General features: G+C 46.3%; 1 protein-coding gene across 5 annotated transcripts in view; it reads left to right on the forward strand.

Annotated features, from left to right (window-relative positions):
* LOC125447701 (latent-transforming growth factor beta-binding protein 1-like) overlaps nt 1–19,455 on the forward strand; it is a 120,501-nt gene that overhangs the window by 68,482 nt on the left and 32,564 nt on the right. For all 5 annotated transcript variants that reach the window (XM_059640915.1, XM_059640919.1, XM_059640916.1 and 2 more), the window contains 5 exons: nt 5,517–5,567; nt 7,362–7,484; nt 16,093–16,257; nt 18,847–19,008; nt 19,235–19,312. In XM_059640915.1, coding sequence (XP_059496898.1) covers nt 5,517–5,567; nt 7,362–7,484; nt 16,093–16,257; nt 18,847–19,008; nt 19,235–19,312 — 579 coding nt within the window. The remainder of the gene's footprint in view (nt 1–5,516; nt 5,568–7,361; nt 7,485–16,092; nt 16,258–18,846; nt 19,009–19,234; nt 19,313–19,455) is intronic.

Genomic DNA, 19,455 nt, shown 5'->3' on the forward strand with positions numbered 1-19,455 from the left:
CTACACCTCCCTGAACCTATGGACAACTTAGCATGGCCAATCCACCTCGCCTGCACATCTTTGGACTGTGGGAGGAAACCAGAGCATCCGGAGGAAGCCACACAGACACGGGGAGAATGTGCAAACTCCACACAGACAGTTGCCTGAGGGTGAAATCGAACCTCGGTCCCTGTTGCTGTGAGGCAGCATTGCTAACCACTGAGCCACCGGGCCGCCCATCTAGGCAGGTTTCCCCACCTGGCTGTTTCTAACTGAGCTTTAGCTCCTTGTATTGCCAATTAATAATAGTCAATTACCTACATACAGCCGCAATCTGTTGAGGCAATGCAATAAAAACCAAGACCCACTATTCCTAGAATCATCACGTATGTGAAAAATTGATTAATTAATTCATTAAACGGTCTAATTCAGGAGACAAGCATGTCAAGACCCTGGTTTAAAAAAAAAATTTATTGTAATCAAGCTGTTTTTAGCCAATGACAAAAGGTAGACAAGTCAAGTTGCAAACTTAAAACTCTATAACTTAAACTCTGCCCCTTTTTACAATTTCCATACATAGAACAGACAGAAAAAGAGAGGAGACATAAGTATTTGGGGTGGGGAGTGAAAAGAATAGGGTAGTTCTGGCACCACTCCAGATGACAGACTTCAGTGACTTGTTTCCTTTTGAGCCCTTTTAATTCCATTAAATTCTTTCTGCGTCTTTTCTGATGATATGAGATTGTAGCTGTACCAATCATAAATTGGTTGATGAATTGTGGGGATGTGAGTTTGCTCGCTGAGCTGGAAGGTTAGTTTTCAGACATTCAAACCTCTCTAGAAAGTGGGACATAACACCAGCGCTTCATCGGAGGCTCACTGATGATGTTACCTAGAATGGTGATGAAACGTCTGAAAACTAACCTTCCAGCTCAGCGAGCAAACTCACATCCAGAACCTCAACCTGAGCTACAAATCTTCTTAAAACTCGCTTGTTGATGAATCATACTTTCAGTGCCTCTGTTTTTTTTCCATTGTTCCTTTCAGCAGGGGAATTGCAGAGATAACACCCTACAGAAAAGATGAGGGAGAATAGCTAGCCCCTGGAGATTTTAGTTGGATTCTCAGCACAGAAAGGAGATGACGAAGGAGAAATGTATTCTTTCCCTTTGCAGTCTGAATACCACTGCTGTATTGCCCACACACAGCGTTATAGCCACCTTCCCAGGAACCTATCAAGTAGCTGTTACTATGCTAAACCCACAATAACTGCGTCCAATCGAAAAGCTAATCAGAGAACTGTTTCAGGGCCAAGTGACACTGAAAACACAGTCGGTGCCATTCCATTTGAAAATAGCCCTCAACAACTCTTAATCTGTGACAAGATAATGGGAACTGCAGATGCTGGAGAATCCGAGATAACAAAGTATGGAGCTGGATGAACACAGCAGGCCAAGCAGCATCTTAGGAGCACAAAAGCTGATGTTTCAGGCCTAGACTCTTCATCAGAAAAGGGTCTAGACCCCAAAACGTCAGGTTTTGTGCTCCTAAGATGCTGCTTGGCCTGCTGTGTTCATCCAGCTCCACACTTTGTTAACTGTTAATCTGCACTTGGTTTTAATAGCTACAAATATTTTCTCTCACAGTTTTCTCAATTTAAAGCAGCCTCTTCTATTTTTAGTCCATACTCCAAACAATTTAAAATTATTCTTTGCAATATCCATTCAGATAACTAAAGTTCTGAATGTCCTAGAGCTGACTGCAGTCTGTGTTCCCTACTGGATTTCTTCATCTTGCTCAGGGGTGCATACAGGGGCTGGAGACAAACAGCAATGATGCTGTAGTCAGCTCTGGGCATCACAGCTTTTGTTTCCCTTAATCCTTCCATGGGATGTGCGTGTTGCAGATGAGGTTAGTATTTATTACCCATCCTATTTGCCCTTAAACTGAACAGCTTGTTCAGTCATTTAGGGAGGAGTTGGGAGCCAACTACATGGCTCTGAAATTACGTGTAAGCCAGACCAGTTAAGGGCAGCAGATTTCCCTCCTAACAGACATTGAACCAGATGGGTTGTTACAGCAGCCAGCAGTTGTTTCACAGAATCCCTACAGCTTAGAAGCAGGCCATTCAGCCTATTGACTCTATACCGACCCTCTAAAGAGCATCCCACCCAGATCCACCAACTATCCCTGTACTCCTGTATTTCCCATTTCTAACCCATTTAACCTACACATCCCTGGGCACTATGGACAATTTAGCATGGCCGATCCACTTAGCCTGCACGTCTTTGGATCATTGGAGGAAACTGGACTGCCCTTTGGAAACCCACACAGACACGGGGAGAATGTGCAAATTCCATACAGTTGTCTTGAGACCGGAATCGAACCCAGGTCCCTCGTGCTCTGAGGCAGCAGTGCTAACTACTGAGCCACTATGCCACCCATACTGCCTGCCCTTGACCAACTTCCAGGTTGATACTCAACGCCCCTTCCTGGTTGTGTATTTCAATTTTTCTCCTCATCCACAGGATTTGCTTGTTTCATGGTCACCATTAGACTAACTTTTGATTCCACATCAATTAATTAAGCATGCACCAGATGACTATATTACAAACATACAGGGCTTAGGCGTGGTGATATGTTCAATACTGAGTTCAGCTTTGGCCTCTGTACAAAGGAAAAGCTGCACTTCCCTTCTAGGGAGAGATATGCAGTTTCATTGGACAGGTTCTGCAAAGAGGAGATTGCTGTGGTTGGATTAGACTGGAGCTAACATTCCCTGGGGTTTGGAGTAGGAGAGGAGCTAAATCTTTCAGCGCCTTTCAGAGTAGCTGCTGTGAAATGCTGCCAGAAACAGAAGTAGGCCTTTCAGCCTCTCGAGCCTGCTCTGCATTTTAATCTGATTGTGGCTTATACTCCCCTTCCCTGCCTGCCCTTTCCTAGAATTTTGGAATCCCTTTCTCAGTCAACAGTCCATCCCGTTCTGCCTTAAAATTACTCAATGACCCAGCTTCAACTGTTCTCTGGGAAAGAAATTTCCACGGGCTCATAAGTCCAAAAGACACAGGAGCAGAATTAGACCATTTGGCCCATCAGATCTGTTTTGCTATTCAATCATGATCTCTTTCTCAACCCCATCTTCTTGCCTTCCCCGGTAACCCTTTTTCCCCTTAATAGTCCGTAATGAGCCCCTGAGAGAAAAGAAAACTCTTCTCCTTTTCATCTTAAATGGTAGCTTATTTATTTTTAAGCTATGTTCCTTAGTGTTAGTCTCTCCCTTCATCCTTTCCGTTTCCACTCTGTCAAGTCCCCTTAGGATTTAGGTGTCTCAGTGAGATCACCTGCCTTTTTTTTAAACTTCAATGGATACATTTCCACTTGTTTCTTGTATGGTAAAGTCTTCACCCTAGGATCTCCTGGCTGGACAGCCTACAACAGGGATCACAATCACGGTGAACCTGTTCTCTATGTAGGACAGGGATAACGAGAGATTTCTTCATTGCAGACAGTTGTGAAAGTTTACCATTCTCTCACTCAGAGCTGTGAATGCTCAGTAGATTTTTGGACATTGAGGGAAATGAGGAGCAGAGGTTTGGGTAGAAAAGTACAGTTGGGCAGAAGATTATCCCTGGCCACACTGATTGGCAGAGGATCTCCTCCAGTTCCTATTTCCTGGATTTTTGTGCCCTATGATTTCATGAAGCACATTTCCATGCAAGTGACAGTTGAAGTTTGATTTGATTTCTTTATTGTCACTTGAAGTTTGTTACAAAATACAGTGAAATGTTGTATCATGTCACTACTCTCTAGCACCATCTTAAAACCCAGAAAAATGGACCAAAACAGAGAATATAAAAGCAGAAAAATAGAGAAAAACGTGTTCAATTTTACAGTCCTTTTTAGCACTCCACTGTGGGCCATGAACCTGGAACTGTATGCTCCCAGAGGTTGTGGAACCTGCCCGAGCATTATTTGAGCTCTGGACATTGAGCGGAATTGTTATTTTTTGGGGTGAGGCTATGAAAGGTTATGGAACAAAGCTTTGTAAGGTGGATGAGAGTTGTAACACAGTTGGGCTTGAGAGCCTGAATGATGTGCTCCTGTATCTCTGAGTCTGTCCCTGTAGTTCATTCTGTGCTCCCACTAATAACTGGTGGTTTTTAAATGTCAGGATGAATATATTCAAAATGGATGCAGTGATGAGGCTTTTACAGAAAAATATTTTGTATTGCACTGTGTTTGAGCTGAGGTATGAGGAGTAATCACACAATGTCCTGGAAAGCTGTCCAGACAGAATGCTGTCTTTGTGCAGGGTGTCTCTGAGTGTGTTGTTGATATTTCATGGGGCTGTGGGCAAGTGCACTCTGTCCATGATCAGACATTCCTTTCTGGTTAGTGTAATTTCAAATGAACAAGCAACAAATCGCTGCTTACAAAAATCGGACTCCGTGTTAACATAAGCCCTTGTCTAGGCTGTTAAATCTTCACCGTGTCCATTTCAAATTAATTTTCTGCACTGAAATCAACCAAAAGTGCAGGAAATGGCCAGACGTAATTTTAAGTGTTGTCTGCTCTCCTGGTCCAAACCTTAACCCATTGTATTCTGCTAAAAGTGGTGCCAAGAAAGATGGCGAAGAGTCTTTCCTGATAACTATACTTCAGAAGGCAGCTGGCCGGTCACTGTTGATGGTTGTTTGGCTCACAGGGTTCAATGAATGAAGTTCACCCTGGCATTGGTCAGCCAAGAGGTCCTCATCACAGTCATCCATGTTTGGGTGGCTGTAGAATCAGCTGATTCAATGAGCTGAATTGCCTCCTCTTTCAGTAATATTGTTGGGATCTTTCTCCTCTTTATCTCGAGGACTGTGAAATGAAATCGCCAAAGTGAAATGGCCTGAAAATCAAATCTGAAACCTTCTGGTTGCTAATTCAGCGCAATCTCAGCAAAGGGAGTAATTTAAATTGTGTACAGTCGCAGCCAACAGCTGGCCAACTGTAATTCTACGAATCATCTGAATCTCCGTAACTAATTGTTCTCATGTGTGAGGGAGGTGCACTGTGTGTGAACAGACTGCTTCTCACTGCCATCTTGTTCACTGCTGTCATGTACCAGGATCTTGCTGATGTAACAGCTTCTATGCCCTGCACACACAATCCATAGTGAGTATGTCAACTCAGGGACTGAGACTGTGGATATCTCAGGAAAACACAATCATTAATCAAATCCAGTGGTGTGTTTGCACAGATCCTCCACAAACACTTCCCGATAGACCGCTCTCTTAGGAACATGATGTATTGGATAATGGTGATGTGGGGGCAAGGGTCCATTGACATTGTTTTACAATGTGCATGTGTTCTTAGTGAGTCAGTAACCGCCCTCACCGCCACAAGGGATCCATGAAAGCTCTGGGTGCCTGGTGGTGAGACTTCATCTGCTTTGGGTCTAGCTAAGTGGTTGAATTACTCTTGTTTCGATTTCCTCCCAGCCTTTTTCTCCATTTCTCCCTGCTTTACTGTTGTTCTTTTCTATTCCACAGGAAATGACTGCCCCCATGGATTTGAAAAAACTGCTGATGGGCAGTGTCAAGGTAAATAAGACTAAACACCTTAAATTCCCAGTCCCATGCCCCCCCCCACCGCTTCTTCCCACCAATAACACCAAACATCTCCCCGAAAAGAAAAAGTGCTAGTTGTGAATATGATCCTGGTACAAGCACACAATCAGGAAGGGCCCAGCCTCTGCTGCCGATAGTTTCGAGTTTACGGTTACAATTTGGGTTTAGGCCTGTTTCCTCAGTGAGCCTCTGGCGCAGCATTTGAGAGAAACTCCACACTGATGTTCCTGATGTTTGAATCAACTATGAACACTGACTCACGATCAGGGTTCAGACATGAAGAATAACTGCAAGGAATCCACGTTCCCAGAGATGCTATTGCTGTACCCGTCACAGCTGCCGGGGCCCCTCCACACCAGTGCTGGGAGTTTCGCTGAATTGACTGAATATGGAAAAGAAGAAATGAAAAGATGATTTCCGTGTAAGCACATTAACCGTTCATTTTGCACAGTCAAGAAGGTTATGAGGGTAAAAAGGAACCTCTAAACAAGAGATTAGTGCAAATTGGATTCCACACCATACTCCCCTCCTTGAGAGAAACTGGGGACTTGAATAAGCTGAAAGCTGCTTTAGTAATTAGGCTGTATTCTAAAGGCATGATCGGACTGGGAGCAGTGATTGACACTTTGGTATTTGGAAAATCTCATTCTCCACTTCCTCCGCTGGCAACTTCATTGAGAGGAGGTGCACAGCCTGAACCCTGTCTACATTTGATGCATTAAGCTGCCTATCCCTTCAGAGCATTCTGCACATTCCTCCCAACTAATCTTAACACCGGTCCCAACAACTCACATTCCAACCTTGATACACTATATCTTTTCAAACTGTTTGGTACCGAGATAATGTATCAGCTCATGCCTGGTCTTAAACAGGTAATGTCCCTTGGTTCTTACAAAATATTTTTTATGAACAAATGTTTGCTGGCACATCACTGACTATTCCTGTGTGATATCCGTGAAGGTCAGTATGCTGCTAGAACCTCCCCACCCCATAATTATCCAGACAATAATCAGCATCATTTCACAGTCATATACCTTCTTGAGGTACACACAAATCACTGCTCCCAGGGGACCCCACCAAACACCATCTCCAGTTCAATATACTCTAGAGGTTCTCTAGAGGGTGTCCAAAAACATACATTATTTTAAAAATATTTAAAGGTACATTCGAAACCATTTCCAATTAGACATTCTAGAAGGTGCAATGATATTCAGGTTTATTCGATAAATTTCTTACTCTTGAGGTGCCTCGATACAGATGGAATTTGGGTGACATTCAACATCTACATTGAATAATCAGTGTTGGGAACAAGGGATTTCATAAATTACCAGCCCCTCAGGATTCTGCTTGAAGGGCCTTTGTGTCCACATGGCAATAAACATGTGTAACACCGCAGCTGGGATAAAATAGCATTGCCCACCACCACACAGCTTTGGTGCAAGCACAGTTACTGTGAAAGAGGCTCCTCTCTATGTTCACTGAGAGGTGAGTATAGTGGGTATGAGGTATCAAATCAATAGATGGATAAAACAGACGCCACCTCACTTACGATTGGCCTTTCCCAAGGAATGATTTAACTTCTTATAAAAATAATTGAGGCATGAGAATTTACTGCAGAGCAATCACCTGGAGTGCTCGACCATCGGCTCTGTAGTACTCATAAAATGTAAGACTAGAAATAAGCTTTTGACCTCGTGCTGCTCCCTCCCCACCCATTGCAGAATGTAACCTTACGAGTAGTCAACTCTTTCATTCTGCTTCTTTCAGATATCGACGAGTGCTCCCTGCCAGGAATCTGTCAAAATGGAAAGTGCCTGAACGTGAGAGGCAGTTACAGCTGTGTGTGTAGCCAAGGGTTTGTGCAGGATACCTCTAAGAGCCGCTGCATCTGTAAGTGATCAGACTTTACAGAAAACTACCAGCCCATGCTCTCACAGGCGACAGCTCCACTCTCAAATTCCAAAATTACAGCAAATTTCATCAAGGGGACTACGGAGTTGAGAATGGGAAATTTACTCTGTTTTGTCAATCGTAGCCAACAGACAGAATAGTAAAAAGCTGTTTCTACTGCCCTGCACACTTCCCAGACACCTGCACTAATTGCCAACTTAACCCCATTGGCCTGCTCCCTCCCCAAAGCTCTGTACTAATTCCCAACCTAATCCCACTGCCCCACACTCTCCGCAGCCCTGTATCCATGGCATTGTACTAATCTGCAATCCAATCCCATTGCCCTGCTCCCTCCCCAGAGCCCTGTACTAATCTATAAACTAATATCACTGACTGACACACTCCTCATAGGCCTATGTCAATCTGTAAAATAATCCCACTGTCCCACTCCCACTCCATAGCCCTGTGTCAATGCCCAACCTAATGCCATTGCCCTGCTCCCTCCCCTTAGCCCTGTGTCAATCCCCAACATAATCCCACTGCCCTGCTCCCTACTGCTCTGCTCTTTCCCCCTAAAACTGTCCTAATCCTCAATCTAATCTCACAGCCCCCTCACTCCCCCTAGCCCTGTACTATCCCCCAACCTAATCTCACTGCCCCCTTGCTCCCCCTAGCCCTGTACTATCCCCCAACCTAATCTCACTGCTACTCCCTCCCCATAGCCCTGTACTAACCCCCAACCTTATCCCATTGCCACCTCCCTCCCCAAACTCCTCCTATCCCCCAACCAAATCCCACTGTCCCCTCCCTCCCCATAGCCCTGTACTATCCTTCAACCTAATCCCAATGCTCCCTCCCTCCCCATTGCCCTGTACTAATTCCAAAACTAACCTCAGGGCCCCACTGCCTCCCCAAAGTGCTGTACCAGTTCGCACACTAATCCCACTGTGCCGCGACCTCCCCATAGCTGTATCCTAATCTCCAACTCAATCCCACTGCCCCGGTCACTCCACAGTGCCCTGTATTAATCTGCAAACTATTCCTACTTTCCCGCTGTTTCCCCATAGCCCTGTAATAATTCCCAACCAAATCACACTGCTCGTCCCTCCTGATAGCTCTGTACTAATCAGCAAACTAATCCGACCACCTCCCCACTCCACCAATAGCCCTGTACTTGCCTCAAAACTAATCCCATTGCCCTAATCCATCTGCATAGCCCGGTACTAATCGCCAACCTAATCACACTGCCCTGCTCCCTTCCCAAAGACCTGTACGAATTCCCAAACTAATCACACTGCTCTGCGATCTCCTCATAGTGGTGTGCTAATCTCAAATTTATTCCCACTTCCCTGCTCCCTCCCCATATCCCGGTGCTAATCCCCAACCGAATCTGACAGCCGTGTTCCTTTCCTTTAGCCCTGTAATAATCTGCAAAGTAATTCTACAGCTCTGTACTAATCCCCAACCTAATCCTATTGCTCCACCCCCCTCTGCTGTTAACCCTGAACTAACACCACTACCCTACATCCTCTCCATAGCTCTGTACTAATCCCCAACCTATTCCTACTCCCCTGCCCCCTCCCATGGCCTTATACTAACCCCCAACATACTTGGGCAATTTTCAGCATTGCTGGGTAGATACCAGTGTTGTATCTGTACTAGAACATCTTGGATGGGGAGCAGCAAGTTCTGGAGCTCAAATCTTCGGTACTATTGCTGGAACATTGTCAGGGTCTGCAGCCTTTGCAGTATCCAGGGTTTCCAACCGTTTCTCAATATCATATGGAGTGAAGCGAATTGTCTCAAGACTATAAGTTACAAGTCTCTAGCATTACAAATCTAACGCTCGGGACCACTGAAGGAGACTGAGATAGATCATCTACTTGGCACTTCTGGCTGAAGATTGCAGCAAATGCTTCAGCGTTGTATTTTGCTCTGATGTGCTGGGCTGTTCCATCGAGGATGGGATATTTGTGGAGCCTCCTCCTCCAGCAAGTTGTTTAATTTTCCACCACCATCCATGCAGAGCTTAGATCTTATCCATTGGTTGTGGGATCGCTTAGCTCTGTCTATCACTCAATTCTGAGGAAGGGTCACCGTACCCGAAACATTAATTCTGTTTTTTCCTTCATAGATTCTGTCAGACCTGCTGAGCTTTGCCAGCAACTTTGTTTTTGATTTCTGTCTATCATTTGTTGCTTTCACTGTTTGGTGTGCAAGTAGTTCTGTTTGGTGGCTTCACCAGGTTCATACCTCATTTTCAGGTCTGCCTGGTGCTGCTCCTGACATGCCCTCCTACACTCTCCATTGAACCAGGAATTATTACCTGGCTTGATGGTAATGCCTGCGTGGGGGATATGCCGGGCCATGGCCATGCTGGAGCACAATTCTGCAGCTGCTGATGGCCCACAGTGCTTCATGGATACCAGTCTTAAGTTGTTAGATCTGTTCAAAGTCTAACCCATTTAGCACTGTGATTTAGCAACAGGATGGAAATTATTCTCGATGTGAAGGTGGGACTTCGTCTCCACAAGGACTGTGCGATGGCCACTCTTACCAATACTGTCATGGACAGATGCATTTGCAGCTGGTAGACTGGTAAGATTGAGGTCAAGTAGGTTTTTCGGTCTTGTTGGTTCCTTCACCACCTGCCGCAGACCCAGTGTAGCAGCTATGTCCTTTAGGACCTAACTGGCTCGATCAGTATTACTGCTGCTGAGCCACATTTGGTGGTGGACATTGAAACCCCCCCCACCCAGAGTACATTTTGTCCTCTTCCCATTTCTCAGTGCTTCCTGCAAGTGTTGTTCAACATTGAGAAGTACTGATTCATCAGCTGAGGGAGGACAGTACATAGTAATCAGCAGGAGGTTTCCTTGTCCGTGTTTAACCTGAAGCCATGAGACACCATGGAGTCTGGACTCCATGTTGAGGACTCCCAGGGCAACACCCTCTGACTGTATCCCACTGTGCTGCCACCGCCCCCCCCAACCCTGCTGGGTCTGTCCTGCGGGTGGGACAGGACATATCCAGGGATGGTGATGGTGGTGTCTGGGACATTGTCTGTGAGTTTGACTGTGTCAGGCTGTTGCGTGGCTAGTCTGTGAGACAGCTCTCCCAATGTTCGCACTAACCCCCAGATGTTAGTGAGGAGGACTTTGCAGGGTCGACAGGGCTGTTTCTGCCGTTGTCTTTTCTGGTGCCTAGGTCAATGCCAGGTGATCTGTCCGGTTTCATTCCTTTGAGAATTTGTAGTGACTGGTACAACTAAATGGCTTACTAGGTCATTTCAGAGGGCAATTGAGAGTCAACCACATTGCTGTGGAGCTGGAATCACATATAGGCCAGACCAGGTCAGGGCGGCAGATTTCTTTCCTGATGGACATTAGTTAACCAGATGGGTTTTTCTAACAATTGACAATGATTTTATGGTAATCTGTAGACTCTTAAGTCTAGACTTTTTAAAAAAAATTTTTGAACTCAAATTCTGCCATCTGCCATGGTGGTATTTCAGCCTGGGTCCCCAGAACACTAGCTGGGTTTCTGGTTTAATAGTCTAGCAATAATGCCACTAGGCCATTGCTTACATTGACCCAGTACCTCTTCATAGCCCTGTACTAATCTCAACCTAATCTCACTGCCCTGCTCCCTTCCATGGCCCTGTATTAATCTGCATCCTAATCTCACTGCCCTGCTCCCTTCCATGGCCCTGTACTAATCTCAACCTAATCTCACTGCCCTGCTCCCTTCCATGGCCCTGTATTAATCTGCATCCTAATCTCACTGCCCTGCTCCCTTCCATGGCCCTGTATTAATCTGCATCCTAATCTCACTGCCCTGCTCCCTCCCATGGCCCTGTATTAATCTGCATCCTAATCTTGCTGCCTTGCTCCCTTCCATGGCCCTGTATTAATCTGCATCCTAATCTCACTGCCCTGCTCCCTTCCATGGCCCTGTGCTAATCTGCATCCTAATCTCACTGCCCTGCTCCCTTCCATGGCCCTGTATTAATCTGCATCCTAATCTCACTGCCCTGCTCCCTTCCATGGCCCTGTATTAATCAGCATCCTAATCTCACTGCCCTGCTCCCTTCCATGGCCCTGTACTAATCCGCATCCTAATCTCACTGCCCTGCTCCCTTCCATGGCCCTGTATTAATCTGCATCCTAACCTCACTGCCCTGCTCCCTTCCATGGCCCTGTATTAATCTGCATCCTAATCTCACTGCCCTGCTCCCTTCCATGGCCCTGTACTAATCTCATCCTAATCTCACTGCCCTGCTCCCTTCCATGGCCCTGTATTAATCTCAACCTAATCTCACTGCCCTGCTCCCTTCCATGGCCCTGTATTAATCTGCATCCTAATCTCACTGCCCTGCTCCCTTCCATGGCCCTGTATTAATCTGCATCCTAATCTCACTGCCCTGCTCCCTTCCATGGCCCTGTATTAATCTGCATCCTAATCTCACTGCCCTGCTCCCTTCCATGGCCCTGTATTAATCTGCATCCTAATCTCACTGCCCTACTCCCTTCCATGGCCCTGTACTAATCTCAACCTAATCTCACTGCCCTGCTCCCTTCCATGGCCCTGTATTAATCTGCATCCTAATCTCACTGCCTTGCTCCCTTCCATGGCCCTGTATTAATCTGCATCCTAATCTCACTGCCCTGCTCCCTTCCATGGCCCTGTATTAATCTGCATCCTAATCTCACTGCCCTGCTCCCTTCCATGGCCCTGTATTAATCTGCATCCTAATCTCACTGCCCTGCTCCCTTCCATGGCCCTGTACTAATCTCAACCTAATCTCACTGCCCTGCTCCCTTCCATGGCCCTGTATTAATCTGCATCCTAATCTCACTGCCTTGCTCCCTTCCATGGCCCTGTATTAATCTGCATCCTAGTCTCACTGCCCTGCCCCCTTCCATGGCCCTGTATTAATCTGCATCCTAATCTCACTGCCCTGCACCCTTCCATGGCCCTGTATTAATCTGCATCCTAATCTCACTGCCCTGCTCCCTTCCATGGCCCTGTATTAATCTCAACCTAATCTCACTGCCCTGCTCCCTTCCATGGCCCTGTATTAATCTGCATCCTAATCTCACTGCCTTGCTCCCTTCCATGGCCCTGTATTAATCTGCATCCTAATCTTACTGCCGTGCTCCTTCTGGATAGGCTTGTTCTAATCTGCAGGCTAATCTGAATGCTCCCTGTGCTCTCTTCTTAGCTTTGTACTAATCAGCAAACTATTCCTACTGCCCGTTCCCTTCCCCTAACCCTCCACTCATCCCTAACCTAATCCCATTTCCTCCCTCCCTCCCCATTGCCCTGAACTAATCCCACATTCCCCATCTCTCCCTACAGCTCTGTACTAATCCCCAACTGAATCCTACTGCCCCACTCCCTCCACATAGTTATGTACTAATCTGCAAACTAATTCCACTGCCCCGCACTGTCCCCATTGCCCTTTACTAATCTGCAAAGTAATCCTACTGCATCCTCCTCCCCCATAGCCCTGTACTAATCCCTAACCTAATCCCACTGCCCCACCTTCCCCATAGCCCTGTACTAATCCCCAATCTAATCCTACTTCCACAATCCCTCCCCATAGACCTGTATTAATCCCCAATCTAATCCTACTGCCCTGCTCCATCCACATTGCCTTGTACTAATCTGCAAACTAATCCCATTGACATTCTGTCATTCCAATTGCCCATGCTGTCCTCTCAACCTTGTATCAATGCCAAATTAAATCTTGTGCCTCTCACTCTCCATAATCTGTACCTCAGTCAGTTTGAAATATAAATCTGACTGTGCATTAACAATGCATGGTCTTTGCTTCACCCCCTCTCTATCCCTAATCCTAACCCGAGACTTTGACTGGATGAACCAACAGGCCAAGCAACATCAGAGGAGCATGAAGCCTGACGTTTTGGGCCTAGACACTTCTTCAGAAATGGGGAAGGGGGCTTTGAAATAAATAGGGAGAAAGGGGGAGGTGGATAGAAGATGGATAGAGGAGAAGATAGGTGGAGAGGAAACAGACAGGTCAAAGAGAAGGGGATGGAGCCAGTGAAGGTGAGAGTAGGTGGGGAGTTAGGGAGGGGATAGGTCAGTCCAGGGAGGATGGACAGGTTAAGGGGGCGAAATGAAGATAGTAGGTAGGATATGGGAGTGGTGCTTGAGATGGGAGGAGGGGATAGGTGGGAGGAAGGTCAGGTTAGGGAGGCGGGGTTAAACTGGGCTGGTTTTGGGATGCGGTAGGTGAAGGGGAGATTTTTAAGCTTGTGAAGTCCACATTGATACTATTGGGCTGCAGGGTTCCCAAGCAGAATATGAACATGAAGCGGAATTCACCTGGACCATCTCTGATATCTCTCTCTCCTTCCTGGACCTCTCTGTTTCCATATCTGGCAACCAATTAGAAACCGATATCCATTTCAAGTCCACTGACTCCCACAGCTACCTGGAATACACCTCCTCCCACCCACCTTCCGACAAAAATTCCACCCCCTATTCCCAATTCCTTCGCCTCCACTGCATCTGCTCCCAGGATGAGGCATTCCACTCCCAAACATTTCAGATGTCATTGTTTTTCAAGGACTGCAATCCCTCCCCCACCCCCGACCTCAGTGGTCAAGAATGCCCTCAACTGTGTCTCCCGAATTTCCCGCAACTTATCCCTTACACCCTGTCCCCGTTATAACCACCAAAAGAGAATCCCCCTCGTCCTCACGTTCCACCCCACCAACCTCCACATCCAACGCATCATCCTCCGACACTTCCGCTATCTGCAATCCGACCCCACCACCAAAGGCATTTCTTCCTTCCCACCCTTATCTGCTTTCTGGAGGGACCACTCTTTCCGTGACTTCCTTGTCCACTCCACACTCTGCTCCAGCTCCACCCACCCCGGCACTTTTCCCTGCAACCGCAGGAAGTACTACACCTGCCCCTACACATCCTCCTCACCCCCATCCCAGGCCCCAAGAAGACTTTCCACATCAAGCAGATGTTCACCTGCACATCTGCCAATGTGGTATACTGCATCCACTGTTCCCATTGTGGCCTCCTCTACATTGGGGAAACCAAGTGGAGGCTTGGGGACCACTTTGCAGAACACCTATGCTCGGTTCGCACTAAACAACTGCACCTCCCAGTCGTGAACTATTTCAACTCCCCCTCCCATTCTTCAGACAACATGTCCATCCAGGGCCTCCTGCAGTGCCACAACGATGCCACCCGAAGGTTGCAGGAACAGCAACTCATATTCCACTTGGGAACCCTGCAGCCTAATGGTATCAATGTGGACTTCATAAGTTTCAAAACCTCCTGTCCCCAACCACATTCCAAAACCAGACCCGCTCATCCATGCCTCCCTAACCTGTCCTTGCTCCCACCTATCCCCTCCTCCCACTTAAAGCCCCAATCCCATCCCCGACTTACTAGCCACATCCCACCCCCTTGACCTGTCTGTCCTCTCTGGACTGACCTAGCTCCTCTCTAACTCTCCATCTGCACTCACCTTTACTGGTTCCATCCCTGCCTCTTTGACCTGTCTGTCTCCTCTCCACCTATCTTCTCTTCTATCTGCTTCCCACTCTCTCCCTATTTATTTCAAAACCCCCTTCCCCATCCCCATTTCTGATGAAGGGTCTAGACCCGAAACGTCAGCCTTTCTGCTCCTCTGATGCTGCTTGGCCTGCTGTGTTCATCCAGCTCTACACCTAGTTATCTCGGATTCTCCAACATCTGCAGTTCCTACTATCCCCTAGACTTTGACTGCTGATTTTACTACTTTAGTCTGCAGAAACCAGACTGATGTTCTTTTTAACAACAGAGATACACGGATTTTTCTCTTTATAGGGTGAGCATGTGTCGTAGAAAAGAGGGAAATCGACTCCTGGCTATTAAATTTGTAGACATTCACGCACAAAAGTTTGTTGCCGTTAGTCTTCTGAATCCTTGAGTGTAAGACAGCCGTCTCGTGGATTCATTGGGGTCCTGGAGGATCTGAAAATGGTATCTTGGAGCTTTTTAGAAGTTTTCAGAAGTTCCCTTTGTTTAACCTACACTGCCACCATGATGTGAGATCTGGAGTCTGGGAGTTGTTTCTTTATAAATCGCCACCACTGTTAACCTTGATCTGTGCTGCCCTCACCGTCTGCTGTAGATGCAGAGATAGGGTTAAGGTTAGGCTTTTATATTTTTAGCAGGGTTTTTATTCCTGAAGAGGTAATTACTAGAAGGGAGTGCAGTGCAGCTGTACAGACATTGGTTAGGCCACTTTTGAAATACTGCATGCAGTTATGTCCTCCCAGCTACCAGGAAGGGTGTTGTGAAACTTGAAAGGGCTCAGAAACTATTTGAAAGGGAGTTGCCAGGGTTGGAGGGTTTGAGCTACAGGGAGCAGCTGAACAGGCTGGGGCTATTTTCGCTGGAGCTTCGGTGGCCCAGTGGCAATGTAAGAGATTTATAAAACCATGAGGGGCATGAATAGGGTAAATCTTTTCCCCTGGGTGGAAGAGTCCAAAACCAGAAGGTTTTAAGGTGAGAGGATAAGGACCCCTGTGTTTTTACTGAGTAACTTGCTGCGGTTTCGATGTTTCAGCACAGCAGGTGATCTCATTAACCAAAGGACCTTGTTATCGGATTTGGAGGAGCGGATCCTGTTCCCTGCCTGTGAGACAGAACATCACAAAGCAGATCTGTTGTTGCAGCCGAGTTGGGAAAGCTTGGGGAACAGAGTGCCAGAAGTGCCCATCCCCACTCACAGGTAATCAGCAGGTCACCCACAGGCCAGCACCTTACTAACCTCTGACTGCAGAAAGGTGTAGGGTTTGGAGGGAAATCAGACAGGAAAAGGGGAGAGTAGGCAGGGGATAGATGGAAAAAGTGTGAGAAAGCAAAGGAAAGATTAGGGCAAGAGGGACTGATTACAGGAAAAATGGAAAGAAAGGAGCTGAAAGAGATAAATGGAATGACAGAGGAGGAAGGTATCTGAGAGAAGGTATAGGAGAAGATAAAAGAGACAGCACGGTGATTGTGAGGGGAGTAGATGAAGGAGTGAGTGAGGGAGGAAGCAGGGTCATTGGCCATCCTTTGAGTCACAGGTGCCAGGGTAGCAAGTTTCTGTTGCGTGAATAAATTTCAACTTCTCTCTTAATCTTTGGGCACATGGGATGAGGGGCTAGGGCTGCTGGGGTAAATGATAATGAGAAAGGTAAATAAAGTGTATAGGACCGGTGCAAATATATTGGAAGAAGTGATTTACAAGAATGATTTCTGTAATGCGAGACTTCAGTTGTGAGGATAAATTGAGGAGGTTGAGACTATACCCCTTGGAGAGGTGGAGGCTAAGACAGGATTTGTTCAAGGTTTTCAAAATCATGAGTAGAGTAGACAGGAAAAATTTGCTTCTGCTCATAAAAGAAACCAGAATGGAGGAGGTTAAAAGGATTGTGCAAACAAGGGGTGACAGGAGGAATACATTTCCACACAGTGAATACTTAGGGTATGGCATACACTGCTTGGAAGTGTGGTGGAGGCAGGTTCAATTGAAGAATTAAAGAGGCCATTAGATAACTACTTGGATAGAAATGGTGTGCAGGGAAATAGGGAAAAGGCAGGAGATTTTTCCTGGGCCGTGGAGATAGTACATGCACAATAGACCAACTGGCCGCCTCCTGTGTTGTAATAATTCTGTGACACTGTTCTGCACAGTGATGCAGGCCCTGTCTGGGATATAAATTTCCTCAGTTTCTGCAGTAAGCCAGAGGAAACAGCTGGAGACAAAGTAAAAAATGTGAGGTTGCCGTGTCAGTTTCAAAACCCAAGTCTCTTGTAAATTAGAAATGCAGGAGAGGGACACTGAATGGAGGTGGTTACTATCACAGCTGCTTGGATTAGTGTGACGTGGCATTAGTGAGTCTCCATCCCTCTACCTGCTAACAATCTGTCTGTTCCACAGCCAAAGCCTTGGCTTAGTTTTGGGGATGTGAACCCCAAAGGAGACCAAATTCTGCCAATGATTTGTTCAGTGGAGCATCTGGAATTCAGGGTCAAAACCCCAGTGTGGGCTGGAGTTACGTGTAGGGCTGAAATATTTTGAAGATTCCCCAAGAAGCAGGTCATGCCTCTGGTGATGTGGATTAAGGGCAACATACCCAAATTTGTTCCGGTTCCAAACAGGATACCCAGAATTATTAAGTTCCTGAGTGAGGAGGGATGAATTTCTCTCCACCTTTATTCTCCTACACACAGTTGGTCACAACAGGTTCATTTAAAGAGAATTCTCTTTCCAGACCACAGACCAAATGAATTAATGTTTTAAAAGGAGCTATTTAAACAGCAGTTTTTTTGAGTTAACAGAAGAGTAATTTTGTTACTTACTAAATGCAAAAAGGAATAATATTTTAGTGAAATAAACACCAACTAGAAATGAGAACGAAATCCAACAAAAAATACATGTTAGAAAATAAATGGTTCAATCCCCGAGTCATTCATGAAACAGGGAACATTGCACATTCGAGCAACTAGATTATTGGCTTTGCAGAGTAGTCGAAGTCCATTTACCTTTTCCTGTGACTGACTAACTGGCTTCTAGCATTTAGACTAGCAGCTGACCTGCACTTCCACTGTGACCTGCACAACACACGGGCTTTCAAACCTAGACTAGTGTTCATGCTGTGTTGGTAAGTGCCCGAGCACAAATACCCAAACCCACAAGCACATTATTGCCTACTGGCCAGGGTTCGACTGGCTTTTAATCCCTGGTTTTGTGTATCCGTCAAAGGGAAAGAGTGACAACAACCTGCTGTCTTTTTTTTCCATCGTGTTCACAGTCTCCGTAACTCCCGGGAGATTGCAATTTAGTTTGTCGTCTTTCACCCTTTTAAATCTATTCCTTTGAAGCATCCTCGATACTTTAGCAGGTGTGACTTTCCTAGGCTGTGTGTCCCCCTCATGCTCCCCTATTCTCTCGCTCTCTCTCTTCCTCTCTCCAGACAGCTTCTGAATTTATATCCCCAGTCACCTTTTCACTGTCATTTTTGTTCAGAAAAGCATATTATAATTAAAAGTTCAGTCAATCTCTTAAGTGCTTCAGGGTTTCCGACCCATCACCATGACACATTATACCCACAATTGGTGATTCCAATCTCACACTTTGGCCCTGCTGATGTCTAAACTCATAGTTGGTGCTGTTTGGCTGGAATAAGTGCATAACCATTGCCAGATTCAGAGTCCAGTGCGTAGCCAATGCCAGTGCTGCAATTGAAGATCATTGCAGTTTGCTGTATTCACACTTGGCTTTTGAACAGATTCTGGATGTTTTAAGATACTGAATTTCAGCTTCTCTCTTAAGAGGGATTTCGGGAGATTTGCCCCGCGGGTTCTGGATATCATTACATCCGGTCAGACCTCCGCTTCAGTAACCGGGGACCAGGGGAGAGGGACCATGGGATCACCAATATGGATCGAGCATCACTGACAAGTACCTCAGCACCATTTGTTCAGCCCACACACGGTAGGTTCAGAGTCACAATGGGATCAAAGGTGGAGGGGTGTGGGTGAAGGGGGAGTGTTTGGGAAGGTGTGGGTGAGGGTGAATGTGGGATGGTAGAACTGGGGGTGGAGGCTGTGTTAAGGGAATGTGTGAAGAAAGGGGATTTTTGAGATGGGTTGAGATGGAATCCAGGGAGGATGCAGACAAGAATTATAATGTTCTGATTTTCTTTCCATTCCTTGGGAAGCTCCGAGGCTGAGAGAGACAGTGAGCACCGTCAGGACATCACCCACAACAGCAGCTGTGCCCAGGACCCACCGACCAGGTCTGTGTCCAACACCCACTTCATAAACAAGGCAGTAGATTCACATCTAGCCATTTCCATCATGTTTAAACACTTTAAACCTCTTGATTTGCTTTCCATTTTGTAAACTCTGTGCTGCTGGTGAGTTGGATATAGCTCCCACC

The sequence above is a fragment of the Stegostoma tigrinum genome, chromosome 39 (genome assembly GCF_030684315.1).
Source record: "Stegostoma tigrinum isolate sSteTig4 chromosome 39, sSteTig4.hap1, whole genome shotgun sequence".
Classification (NCBI taxonomy): domain Eukaryota; kingdom Metazoa; phylum Chordata; class Chondrichthyes; order Orectolobiformes; family Stegostomatidae; genus Stegostoma; species Stegostoma tigrinum.